The 12104-nt window shown below is 48.5% G+C and overlaps 5 protein-coding genes across 5 annotated transcripts; 3 read left to right on the top strand and 2 right to left on the bottom strand.

Annotated features, from left to right (window-relative positions):
- Positions 1 to 276: 276 nt before the first annotated feature.
- F9C07_792 (uncharacterized protein) lies at positions 277 to 1172 on the bottom strand (the record flags this gene model as incomplete). Its single annotated transcript, XM_041288613.1, has 2 exons — positions 277 to 729; positions 792 to 1172. The coding sequence occupies 2 exons, from the start codon at positions 1170 to 1172 to the stop codon at positions 277 to 279; spliced, it is 834 nt and encodes a 277-aa protein (XP_041141131.1).
- A 299-nt stretch (positions 1173 to 1471) lies between these two features.
- On the bottom strand, positions 1472 to 3463 carry F9C07_1051146 (peroxisomal carrier protein). Its single transcript, XM_041288614.2, has 5 exons — positions 3097 to 3463; positions 2854 to 2978; positions 2245 to 2786; positions 1953 to 2190; positions 1472 to 1895 (listed from the first exon to the last, which is right to left on the bottom strand). The coding sequence occupies exons 2-5, from the start codon at positions 2952 to 2954 to the stop codon at positions 1772 to 1774; spliced, it is 1005 nt and encodes a 334-aa protein (XP_041141132.1). The 5' UTR covers positions 2955 to 2978; positions 3097 to 3463; the 3' UTR covers positions 1472 to 1771.
- A 299-nt stretch (positions 3464 to 3762) lies between these two features.
- On the top strand, positions 3763 to 6559 carry F9C07_790 (cytosolic Ca2+-dependent cysteine protease; the record flags this gene model as incomplete). The annotated part of the gene is made up of 4 exons (XM_041288620.1): positions 3763 to 3813; positions 3912 to 4288; positions 4364 to 4589; positions 4649 to 6559. 4 exons carry the CDS (start codon positions 3763 to 3765, stop codon positions 6557 to 6559), a joined length of 2565 nt encoding a protein of 854 aa, XP_041141133.1.
- A 206-nt stretch (positions 6560 to 6765) lies between these two features.
- On the top strand, positions 6766 to 8724 carry F9C07_1050892 (Vta1 like-domain-containing protein). The gene is made up of 4 exons (XM_041288621.2): positions 6766 to 7073; positions 7139 to 7239; positions 7305 to 7432; positions 7482 to 8724. The coding sequence occupies exons 1-4, from the start codon at positions 6971 to 6973 to the stop codon at positions 8380 to 8382; spliced, it is 1233 nt and encodes a 410-aa protein (XP_041141134.1). The 5' UTR covers positions 6766 to 6970; the 3' UTR covers positions 8383 to 8724.
- Positions 8725 to 10894, top strand: F9C07_1050893 (uncharacterized protein). Its single transcript, XM_071507439.1, has 3 exons — positions 8725 to 9398; positions 9461 to 9542; positions 9605 to 10894. Exons 1-3 carry the CDS (start codon positions 9067 to 9069, stop codon positions 10358 to 10360), a joined length of 1170 nt encoding a protein of 389 aa, XP_071365662.1. The 5' UTR covers positions 8725 to 9066; the 3' UTR covers positions 10361 to 10894.
- The last annotated feature ends 1210 nt before the right edge of the window (positions 10895 to 12104 follow it).

The following is a 12104-nucleotide window of genomic DNA, read 5'->3' as shown; positions in this document are numbered from 1 at the left end:
TTATGTACCTCTCATTGAAGAGGCCATGCTGTATGTGTTAAGATACACCTAATAATGCTAGCATGATCGAAAGGAAAGGAAATTAAAAATGTTGTATTAAATAATATAAAACTTTAGACTGGCCATGCCATGCCTTTCTAAATGCGTACCGGTGCCGTAACCGTAGATATCAATCGTCCAGTCATAAGAGTAAATCGCTACCGAATATACAAAATAAATATAAGGGCACATACCTTTTAATATACACAGCCTTATCTGTCTTCTTTCTCGATTGTCTCAATTGCCCTTGCCCTGCGACTGCTCCTCCAACCCCATACGAGTCTTGTACTCGCGCGGACTCTCCCATCCTTTGCGATTGCGACGATATCCCTTCCACAGACCCGTACCCTTCCGCTTTGCTATAGATTCCGCCTCCCTATACTTCCGTTCCAATTCAGGGCCTCCAAATTCAGAACCCGCCTTCGCCTCATACACAGTAGCCAATCCCCGCGTCAACATCTCATACGAGACATCACGACGACGAAAAGGGATCGGGAAATCGATGGCCCGTCGCACATACGCAGAGGCCACCACACGCTGATACTGGTCCTGACGATGCACAAGGACCCGAACACGGCGATTAAGGACGTAAGACGTCAACCATTCATGAGCTTCCCGAGCATAAGGCTGCTCCGGACGACCGAAATGCGCGAGTTCCGGCGCATCCACACCAGCCAAGCGAACGGAGATCTAAACATAACCCATTAGACCTCTTGTCCTAGGCAAAAAAGAGTAAAAGGCCATCAACGCACCGTTTTATCTCTCAGATCCTTCTTCGCGGTGGGAACTCTCTTCCAGGGCAACCAGCCCCATCCTGCCAATCTTCCTCCAGGTGTGTGGTATAGTCTGAAACCGTCGCCGTCGCCGACGCTCGTCACTTGGCCTAAGATGGTCCTCTTCCGGAAGTACGATGGCGAGATGCTAACAGCGTCGGGGAAACGGCGCAGGTATCGGCGGTGGATCTGCAGTGCGCCGATAATTCCTGTCGTGAGGATCAGGGTGGGAATTAGGGTCCTAGGTTCGGTGAACGCGGCCCAGTCGATCGCATTGAGTGATTTGTCCCAGTTCTTTTGGTTTTGTTCATCTTGTTTGTCTCGGGCTTGTGATTCGGAAGCCCATGGCGGCCATCGCATGACGGCTCATGCCCCTCGTACTTGGTGTTTTACGGAGGAGCTGGTGGTGGAATGGTGGGAATGTAATTGTGACCGCTACTCCGGAGATAAATTATGTTGTTGGTTGTTGGCAGATGCCGAGGGAATGCAGCCATTTAAGGCTAGCCGGGCGGTCGGGTGGAATCAGGCGAGTAAATATATATGTTCATTACTTTGTACAACCGCAAAGAAATTATGTTTTGGAAACATGTAAAATGAAATTATTCAATTGGAAAACGAAAGAAAAGTTATGTCTTCAATGCGCCTATATGATTGCTCATGCCCAGTCTCCGTACCAGTCTGAATATAAGACGTCCACTATGTATACCAATCGCCCAACATGCGTTTGCTGTCTTTCAGATGATTTGCATTCGGCAGATCTATCTTGTGGTTATGCCCATCCTGTAGGACATGCTCTATACATCATAGTTGGAAAATATACAGAAAAAAGTATGCCTGGTAATCATAAGAAGAAGTAAGAAATTTGACAGATCCGGAACCCGCACGCCGTACAGAAGATAATTGACAAGAACAAAAGACCAGCTAGTTCGTATATATTGGAAGGAAAGTGGGAGCGACATCTATTTCAGGGTTGCCGGAAGGCTGGTTTTAGCGCTGGCCGCAGCAGTATCGACGACCTTCTTTAACTTCTGCTCTCTGAGCTTCTTCAGATATGCGAAGAGAACGATGAAAATGAGTTCCATCCTTCATGCTGTTAGTTCAAACTCCTGTACACATCCAGCTACCGTAATCGGCACGTACCTCTCTTTTGTCATCATCAACAAGCCCTGCACCAACAGACCCTTCAAGATCTGTGGCCCGATACCCTTGAAGAGGGACAGCGCACCCTCGTTCTGAATGATATATCGCATGACCTCACCAAAGGTCTTAAAAGGCTTGCCTTCGCGACCCGGGGGTGGCCGCGACTGAAGACCAACCTTGGCCACGATCAATGGCTGGGTTGCAATTGTGGCCATTGCCTTTGAAAGAGCGCCTAGGACTGCGGTACTGATTAGTTTCTTATGAAGGGAAATAGAGCCTCGATGCCACTTACGGAAAGCTTCCCAGGGCTTTAGATTGTTCCTCCCCTTGAAAAGAATATCCTTCAGACGTTGATAGGCACCGTAGGTAATTGCCGGGTTGACAACCAGGATCAAACTGGCCTTGAGACCTCTCCACAGACCGGTCCAGCCATCTTCGCTGTTAACAACCTCCTTACCAGTCTCGATCAGGCCCTTTTTCTCGCTCTTTGGCTGTGTCTGCTGCCTGGTTGTGATCACAGCGACTGGGATGGTGAATATCTGAGCGATAGCCCCCGACACAGCACCAAGGGTAAGCTCCATAGCGGTTCCAGGTGGCTTAGATACGCTCTTCGATGCCATATAAAGGCTTCTAACCACGCTGTACCAGTAGAAGTACGCAAAGTTGGTCGAGGCCACGCCAAGCAAAGAACCAACCATCCCGGAATATAAACCTTCAATTCCCTCTTTCTCCACAATCTTGTTGATGGCATCTAGGGTCGACTCGTAATGTACTACATCTCCGCTTTTCGATTCAGGTGCGTTCTTCACTTGGACTTGAAGTTTGGTTTTGACACTAAAGATTAGGAACGAGTCAGTCTCAGTCTACACCACTAAACCAACTGGCAAGGCTATGTACGCACAGGTCCAGTGGATAGACGATAGCATTTGCGAGAACAGCACCAGTTGCACCTGCGACAGCACTACCCCAAGGGGAGAGCGCGGGTTTCGATTGGCCGGCCATTATGCAGGATGAGCTAAAGTGCCTCTGCCAATTCCGTCAGAAAGAATAGTATAAGAGCACAAATACTGGTAAAACCAAGACCGGCGAATGAGGCAGGACTCTGTGCGATTCGGGGGGTTTAGCGTTCGGCTTGAAGGCTTACCGGATCGACTGATAGAAAAGTTGAATGCCGAGTAAGGTGAAAAGACCCCAGCTCCCAAGCAGCAACAGTAAGTGGAAGAGCTTAAGGATAGAAAAAATAAATTAGGATTAAGAAAAAAAGAAGAACCTCAAGACTGGTCACACAGTCCCGGCATCCTGAACGTAAAATGCGGGAAGGATAGAGTCGGCAGGGCCAGGGCAGTTGCACCTCGGCGCTCTGGTTTGCGCATGACGAAATGAGCCGAGGTTCGTTTTTTGGAGGCCAATTTCTGGACAAACACCGACCTTCGAATTCCCGTTCCTCCCCACCGACACGCTAGTGAATGATCCAGCAAGCATACTTGGTGTTGTTTTGACCTCATTCCACTGCGTGTGAATTAGCATTAATTTAAGTTTATGATTAACAGTCAATTGCTATACGCGAAAATCATCATCGTCTTGATTGGCCCTTCATAAAACTTGACAAGGAAGTTTGATCGACCTCGGATGTCGCGCTTTCGGAAATTTCACGGAGCCCTTCGGACGGGTCACAAGCAAGGTGTCTGACTGTCTCGTTTAGTCGGATAGACGCTAGTTGAACTGTTATGCCTATCGCGGGGAAGATCTCGGAGTGTCACGGTGTTTGAAGATCCCAGGCGCTCGTCAAAATACTGCCCGGCCTGCCAGTATGTCTAGACCGAACGCCTCAGCCCAGAAGTCCTTTATAACTCAGGCACTGGTACTTGACCCTTTTTTTTTATGGTTTTTTGTTTCTTTCTTGTTACACCTTATTTTTCTTCTTCTCTTTTTTTGTAGATAATACTGACCACTGGCTAGAAAGCCGAGCGGGATGTATCGTCCGCCACTTCTCAAAGGCAAGCTTTAGAAGCTGCCATTGATGCTGCTGAACACTATATGAAAGCCTTAAATCTGGCATCTGTTCAGAAAGACAAACATGCATTGGATGCAAAGTGTAAAGAATGGCTCACAAGAGCGGAAAAGATCAAAGAATCTAAGGACTGGCAAGCTGCTGCCCGTTTCCATGACAAAACTGTTCCAGAGCCACGGTTGCCTGTATCTACTCGTAAGCTCACCACACGGGAGGAGATCATTCTGCTAGAGGGAGCCAAGTTGAATGGCTTCATATTCCCTCCATGGTCCACCTCCCCAGGCTCTGACGAGTTCAAACGAGAGGATGGTGAATCCCCGTTTACGTAAGTTCTGGTGGTCTGCATCGTCAATGTTGCATGTATACCCAGATGACTGCTGGATATTCTAACCGATAACAGCGACAAACCCGATCTTCATCTATCTTATCCTCAAAGGAAAGTTTTTGATGGCTGGAAACGACCTTCCGAGCTTCTCGCGAAAGACACGGAAGATGTGTACACAAAGGTGGTTCCTGTGATGTCTGTTCCAGGAAAGACAGATCTAGTCCAGGATATGCTGACGGACTGTTCTGTCGTTGCTAGCCTTTGTGCTACTACGTCAATGCTAGAACGCGGCCAGTGTACTGTAAGAAGATTGATCCCTTCCGGCTGACCTGCATGGTTCGCTGTGACTAATAGGTGTAGCATTTTCTTCCAATGATATACCCTAGCCGGGGGAGCTCTCAGCCTTCACCGTCAGGCAAGTATATATTTCGCTTTTATTTCAATGGGTGCTTCCGGAAAGTCATCATTGACGACCGTTTGCCATCGTCTAAGACATCAAGATCACTCCACGTGATCGACCGGAAAAATCCCAATTTCCTTTGGCCGGCGCTCGTAGAGAAGGCGTATTTGAAATTGCGCGGAGGCTATGACTTTCCCGGAAGCAATTCCGGGACAGATCTCTGGGTGCTGACAGGTTGGATTCCCGAGCAAGTCTTTCTCCATAATGACGATGTGACTGGCGACCAGCTCTGGAAGCGACTTTACAGATCCTTTCACCAAGGAGATGTTCTCTTGACTATAGGTACCGGTGAACTCACTGAGAGGGAACAAAGAGAACTAGGCCTCGTGAGTGAGCATGATTATGCTATTCTGGATATGAAGGAATCTAAAGGTCGCCGACAATTACTCGTGAAAAACCCTTGGGCTGGAGCAGATACTGCCCCCGGCGACAATGGAAGCCTCTCTGCATCGCAGGATTTACCCCATAACCCGCCCTCATTTGAGCCGGGTACCTTTTGGATGGATTGCGAAAAGCTGCTTCAACATTTTGAAAACCTCTATTTGAATTGGAACCCTGAGATTTTCAAATACCGCGAAGACGTCCACTTTACGTGGGACCTCAACAACGGGAGAGGTGTAGCCGGCTGTTTTGTGAATAACCCGCAGTTCGCAGTGTCAACCGAGAACGGTGGGATTGTCTGGTTACTTCTAGGCAAGCATTTCAGAACAACAGGGCAGCCGGAACGACCTCTTGACGAATACCAAGCGAATGAGGAGTCGGCTTTTATAAGCATATATGTCTTTAACGCAGATGGCAAACGGGTCTCTTTGAGTGATGGGGCTCTACATCGTGGCCCCTATGTGGATTCCCCTAATACGCTCATGAGGTTAGAGATGCCCCCCAGAACAACATACACAGTCGTGGTCTCCGAGCAATCACTGCCATCTTTGAATCAAAACTTTACTTTGTCTGCCTTCTCTACCTGCCCTGTACGGATGGCAAAAGCCCAAGATAAATACATGTGTGTCAGGAAGATTCAAGGGTCTTGGACACCTTCGACGGCAGGTGGGAATGCCGAATCTTCTCGATATCCACTCAACCCCCAATTTAGGTTGGAGATAGAGAATGACACAGATGTTTCACTCCTGCTGGAATGCCCAAACACGGAACTCGCGACCCATGTTAAGTTATTCTGGTCCAATGGAAATCGTGTGTCGCGAGTACGCAGTCGCGACATAATCGCTGATAGTGGTGACTATCGCCGTGGTGGCTCCCTTGTGGAAAAGAAGGCTCTGGAACCGGGCTCATATACAATCGTCTGTTCCACATTCGCGCCGGATCAACTTGGCCGATTCACGCTCTGGGTATCCTCCTTAGTTCCTTGCAAGACGAGCCCGCTCCCACCAGAGGCAGCAGGTCGACGAACGGTCATTTCAGATATTGGCGTACTGCCTCCCGGGAGAGACCGAATGTTAGCTTCTCTGCAAGTGCCGCGGCTTACGAGGATCAAGCTCATCACCCGAAGTAGGCAATCCATCATCGGGAGCCATCCTGTTGGACCCTCGCCCGTTTTAATGACAGTGGAGCTCGGGCAAGGGCCATACAAACAGATCCTGGCGACTTCGGAAGATGGAACTCACAGTGATGCTGTATCGGGGGTACGTGTTGAGGACTTTGACTTGCAGCCTGGGCTAGAGGAGAGTGGTGGTATTTGGATTGTTATTGAGAGGATTGGGGGTCCTGGAGGGCAGGTAGAGGACCACTTTGAGGTGGAAGCTTTGGCTGAAGAGAGGGTTGAGATTGGGGAGTGGATACTTGAAGATGCTTGATCTCTTATCCTGCAGAAGCTCTGAAGCTCTGGACGGTCTTAGTTGAGCTTTTTTGATCGTCGTTGTGATTAGCACGTTAGAGTAGAAGAGCGGAAACAATGATAGACATGAATTTCTCTTATTGTCTCTATTGGCCAGAAGAGAAAGAAGGCATTAAATCAATACATTAAAAGCAAGAGTTTATCTATAGATACCGAGCAGCCTCAGGATTTGAGCTGAGGTTTGTCGCGATCGCGACCGCCAAAATGGAGTTAGCTTGCTTTACTCCGCATAAATTAAATCCTCGGCTCGGGGCCCGAATTCCCCTCCCGAGTGCTTTCAACGTCATCCCGTTTGCTGTGTGCATTGTGCCTCCCCACCTTTAACAATTGGAGCTCTGTCCAAGGACAAATCCTTATTCTCGCGGCCTCCATGGCGACTAATATTCCTGCTGCTCTGAAGTCTGCGGACATTGGGCGCTTTGCCGTCAGAGCAGCTCAGCTTGAACGTGTAAAGCCCGTGGTCGCCTACTGGTGTGAGTATTGTGTGATTATACCCAGTACGAACTACGAGCTGATGAGCGGCCTCTGCTGATCGCAGGCAACTTCTGGATCGTCAACCAGATTATTGAGAAAGGTCTACACACCTCTGACGATGAAGTGAAGCTATACACTACTGAACTCGTGGATAAGCTGGAAAATGTATACCAACCTATGTCCGATTAAACCCCGATGTTGATCAAAGACTAATATCTCGACGTTCTAAGTTTAAAAATGAGAACCCCGATAATGAAACGGTGACGGATGCCGTCGCGGCAAATGCGTACGTGGAGCAGTTTGGTTTGGAGATCTTTGGGCGTGCAGAGGCAACCATGAGGGCTAATAAGGTGACGAAGTTCGTTGCCCTTCCCCTATCTTTTGAGGATAAAACTAATTTGTCGCAGGCAAACTGCTGATACATTCCAAGCAGCTGCCACGTTTCTTGAACTCTGTCAGATATGGAATCGTCTTGAGCCGGAGACCGCTGCGAAAATCAAGTTCGCCAAGTATCATGCAGTGAGGATTGCAAAGGCAATCAGGGCTGGCGAGGACCCGAACGAGTCGAACCCAGTTATGAAAGACGAAGATGAAATAGAGGGAGATAGCTTGGATGTGCAGAAAGGTGATCCTGAGGTTCAGGCAATTGTCGGATCGCTGCCCACACAATCGAGACAGCCGTCTGTAGAGGACGTCCCCGAGGATTCTACGCATCCTTCAGGACCATCTCCCTCTTTACCGCAGCCCCCAACTGGATTCACCGAAGTACCTACTGCATCGCATGATGCCGCACGTAGTCCAACTCAAGATATGGACCTTGACGCGGAGCAACGTGCACCGCTGAACCTCCCTTCAGCACCTGCGACACTCACGTCATCTTCGACCTCAGTCCCTAATCTTCCAGATACGCCTACAAGCGTTGGCACCCATCAATCTCCAGGTGCTTCTGACGCTTTTCAATCCTTTCCTCCACCATCGGCAATGCCTCCTTCGAGTCCACCAGCTGCCTCTCGCGATCCTAGTTCTTTCTACAGCCAACCTAGGGCCACACCTCATCATCAACCTGTGCGATCTCCAGCGGCTGCTCCTGTAATGCCACACCCAACACCCCAGCCCGTCCAGACACCTACAACCATAACTCCTACAGCGTCCTCATCTGGCTATGTGAATTCACAAGCAGTTGATGATAATTCCATTGCTCTTGCTCAGAAGCACGCCCGTTGGGCTGTGTCTGCCTTGACTTTTGATGATGTCAACACAGCTATCAAGGAACTCAAAAACTCTTTGAAGTGCCTTGGGGCTGAGTGACGGTAGAGCACACTTCAGTGACCCGTCCATTGATTTTAACGCCATTCAACGCCAAGTTGTACGAGCAAATCCCATGTTCGTCCTTCTAGGTCTGAGTCTTAAAATGGAGATGCTTAAAGGAGCTTCAGCAAGACCCCTTTTCTAGATATTGTGCTGTTATGCTACTTTGACTATTAGTGATGATGACATATAAGCACATTACCTGCTCTATAACGAGTCGCAATTGGTTTCTGATTCATGTACACTACTGTACGTCCTTTGCTCCGTAGTGGTGCTCCCTCGGAATGTCTACTACGAATTCATTATATGTAGCATCAAAGACATACACTAATCTTCCAACAAGCTCTCTGTTTGTTTCCCAACGCCATGTTGTTGGTGTACGGCATTTGGAATTCACTTATCTATTCCAGCTAATGTTCCGACCAATGGAAACGAAGGGGCATGAGGATGTTGAATATGCCCTTTCTGTTGTTGGCTGTTCTCCCATGGCAACACAACGTGTCTATCATTCACTGCTTCGCCCTCCTACTTTACAGCCGCTGTTACGTTGCTCGAGCTACCACGACTCTTCCGCCCCCACATGGTATGCGCATCTGCGTCCCATTACCTCGTGTCTCTCACCTTCGGTGCTAGGAATCAGAGGAAGCAGCAAACTCTGGCCTATCTCTTGCTTTGGAGTTCCAAATGCTGACTATGGAGCCACATCCTATGAAGTGCGATCTGGATGAAGGTCGTCTGAACGCCAAGTGCCGCGATCGAAAGTTTACGACGTTCCTGGACTTGAAGATAGATTATCACAACGAGTTCATAAACCGTCTACGCGAACATGTCCAAGTTACCAATCACAGCTGGAATGAGCTTCAAGCCTTCGAGTCCAAGAGGCGCTCTTGTGCTGAGAAATTCGTGGGAAAATATGGCGTGACATACTGGGGTGCTGAAACCCGCAAGATGTACCTGCTGCCAGAGGCTTTCAAAGAGCCCGAATCTCTCTGTACTTACCCCGAGCGGAAAGAAGAGTAAGCCTGCTCGGGACCCTGGTGCCAAGCTTCGTTATTTATGCTTACTGTTTAACCTACAGAATCATTCGGACGGTTGCCCTCTTGCTTGAAAGAAAGGCAAATAGTGCTATGAGGAACAAAGACAAACAGCCTACGGTGGAGGTTAGTCACGAGCCACCTCCTATTGTCCACATAGTAGCTAATAAGTTATGGGATCTATATAGCTAGACACCCCAACTCGTCGTACTTCTGCTTCCGTGCCACCACTGTGGGGAAATTCTCCCTATGCTACATCACCTTCAAGTCCGGAGCTCTTCAGACCTACAATGAACCAAACCAATGAAGGAGAGGATAAGCTTAAGAGAAGGGCATCCGACAGACGCAGGGCGTCGACCGATTGGGGCAAGGAGGCCTCAGAACCCCCTAGCCAAAAGCCTAGACTCTCAGCACCGAGTGGTATACGCCCATTTAGCTCCATTTGGGATCATGGCAAGGAGAATAATGGCAACGTTCCTCGCGAGCCAACAGACCTGAAAGCGGACTGGACCAGTACTGGCGATAAGACAAGCGCAACTGATGACAAGGTGGGTAATCTAGAGGGAAACTACCCGAATGATACCAAGTTCTTGGTGGAGGCTTCGAACCAGGAAGGCATGGCTCCTGTTTGGGTGTCGTTTCAGAATTTCCCGTCCGCATCTTCGTTTTTGGGCCACATGGCGGCTGAATGCAGAGTGGACGAGTGGAGTCCATCCAAACAGATCTTGACTGAAAACTCGAACTGGCACCCTGGGCAATTGGTCCTCGCAGCTTCCGTCAAGTTTGAATGGTCGGAATTTGGAATTCGTGTCCGCCAGGGGGCCGATCACGACCTAACTATTGTTTTTCAGGAGCTGCAGAAGGCTTGGAAGGCTAAGGAATTGAATCTGGATGGTGGTTCAGTTCAGCAGTTCAGGGTTAAAGTGATGCTCCACGTTGGTTGATCTGCCATTGGCGTTTTGTTCGTTGGTTGAGGTTTGATAAGCAAAGTTGCAGTGAAATTGGCAATTCTTGGGAGATAATAGGAATAGCAGAAGGACTTATGGGATTGAGGGAATGGAAATTACAGAAGGGACTCTATCGGGCACCCTACAACTGTTCAGCATAGGTAGTTCAATGGAAGAAGACGCTAGCGCAGAACTACAGAAGGCTTGGTACGTAGCTATACATATTACAGTCGCTGCACGAACCATGGGCAGATCATCCTTTGGCCCATGGAACGAGACGCAAATCCCGGCTGGGGCAATTATTAGGCCGGAGAATAATTAAGTTCGTAATAAACTGACGTCAAGTTTGCCCTTTCATAAGAAGTAAGAAACTCACCGGGATTTATTGGCTTTATCGGTATTCGGTCATTTCCCCTCCGTATGGACCCAGCCGATTTCGAGCGAAGCGCCATTCCCCTTTAACAGAGCTATTAAGAAGACCATTTGGAATTCTGAATCAATGTACCCCGATCTGGGTATGCGATTTGCCCTTAAGCCTTCGATTGAAGAGACCGATAGTTGCCGTCGTCGGTTTCCTTCCATCCCGAGAGATTGGGTGAGACATTTCCCCCGAATTCTTCCTTTCTTTTTTTTTTCTCCCTTTCCCTCGGGACGCGCATAATAATAGTAGAACATACTATATATGGAGGACATCGTCTCTCTTACCCCATAAAAATATCCACTGATCCTGGTCGCTTTTGTATCATATAGGAAATGAGCCGTCGATCCAATTTCATTCCTTGCGACGATCATACTCAATGGGGAGTGTTTCTCGCTGTCCTTGAGAGCAGTTTCTCTGAAAGTGTTCTGATATCAAGGACGGGTTGATCATCATTGGTAGTATTTGCGACGGTTGAACACAAAAACTCTTTTTTTTTTTCTTTTCTATCCGTCCACTTAACTTTCCTCTTTTTCTTCCTTTTTCCCCTTCCTCCCTTTGTCCGCTCCCCTCTCGTTTCTCACCTCCTCTCTTTACCCACTTAGACGCGGGACTATGATCGGACGGCGTCCCTGAAGAACGGAAGATGTCCCACAACGCGCGACTTGGCAGGGGAAGGATTGATGAATCACCTTTGTTCCGTCCCCTCTTGGAGGGCTCTAAATTGGCAATCCCGAGAAAAGTCCCAACCCAGCTTGCTGGCGAAATTTCTAGACGCAGACTAACGGACTTTGCTCGGTTTGGAGGATGGGAACCTTGGATAGGCCCCCCTCTTTTCCGTTGGCCCAGCGTCATCAGCCGCAACGTGGGTGATCATATAGATTTCTCGCATATCAAAAGGATGAGCTGCAAACCATCGTAAGGTGTTTTTTTTTCGTTTCATTTAGGACTAGGACTAGATGGGGACGATTACATGATATTAGCAATTGGGTTATTGCCCGTATAGGGAAATGGTCGTGTAAGAATGGGGTTCAATTAAAGCAAAGCACGAGTGATATAGAGGGAATGAAAATACGCTTATTGATAATGGCAATCATTCCAATCGCGAATCCCATTGGGTGGGAAAAGAAACGGAAAAGAGAGAAGGAAGTTGTAGTTTACTCCGTACTAGTGAGTAGTTTTCCAGTCACAGGACGAGCAGGTGATTTAATACGCCCCAATTCATCAAAGCGTCGTTAGTCCCGAATTGGTCGTTGCCCCAAAACCACTTTGGTCTCCCTGCTCATCTCCTGCTGCTTTCTCTCCAAAGTTTTTCTTTTTTTT

Source organism: Aspergillus flavus, chromosome 1 (genome assembly GCF_009017415.1).
Source record: "Aspergillus flavus chromosome 1, complete sequence".
Taxonomy (NCBI): Eukaryota; Fungi; Ascomycota; class Eurotiomycetes; order Eurotiales; family Aspergillaceae; genus Aspergillus; species Aspergillus flavus.
Note: the sequence above shows the minus strand (reverse complement) of the source record. Positions and strands in the feature narration are given on the sequence as shown.

Bases quoted from the DNA above. Each gene is read 5' to 3' on its own strand.
- F9C07_1051146 (XM_041288614.2), bottom strand. From the start codon at position 2,954: ATGGCCGGCCAATCGAAACCCGCGCTCTCCCCTTGGGGTAGTGCTGTC. The intron at 2,191-2,244 runs GTAAGTGGCATC...TCAGTACCGCAG, and splicing joins AAAGCCCTGGGAAGCTTTCC to TCCTAGGCGCTCTTTCAAAG. The intron at 1,896-1,952 runs GTACGTGCCGAT...AACAGCATGAAG, and splicing joins TTGATGATGACAAAAGAGAG to GATGGAACTCATTTTCATCG.
- F9C07_1050893 (XM_071507439.1), top strand. From the start codon at position 9,067: ATGCTGACTATGGAGCCACATCCTATGAAGTGCGATCTGGATGAAGGT. The intron at 9,399-9,460 runs GTAAGCCTGCTC...TTTAACCTACAG, and splicing joins TACCCCGAGCGGAAAGAAGA to AATCATTCGGACGGTTGCCC. The intron at 9,543-9,604 runs GTTAGTCACGAG...GGATCTATATAG, and splicing joins ACAAACAGCCTACGGTGGAG to CTAGACACCCCAACTCGTCG.
- F9C07_1050892 (XM_041288621.2), top strand. From the start codon at position 6,971: ATGGCGACTAATATTCCTGCTGCTCTGAAGTCTGCGGACATTGGGCGC. The intron at 7,074-7,138 runs GTGAGTATTGTG...TGCTGATCGCAG, and splicing joins GCCCGTGGTCGCCTACTGGT to GCAACTTCTGGATCGTCAAC. The intron at 7,240-7,304 runs GTATACCAACCT...CGACGTTCTAAG, and splicing joins TCGTGGATAAGCTGGAAAAT to TTTAAAAATGAGAACCCCGA.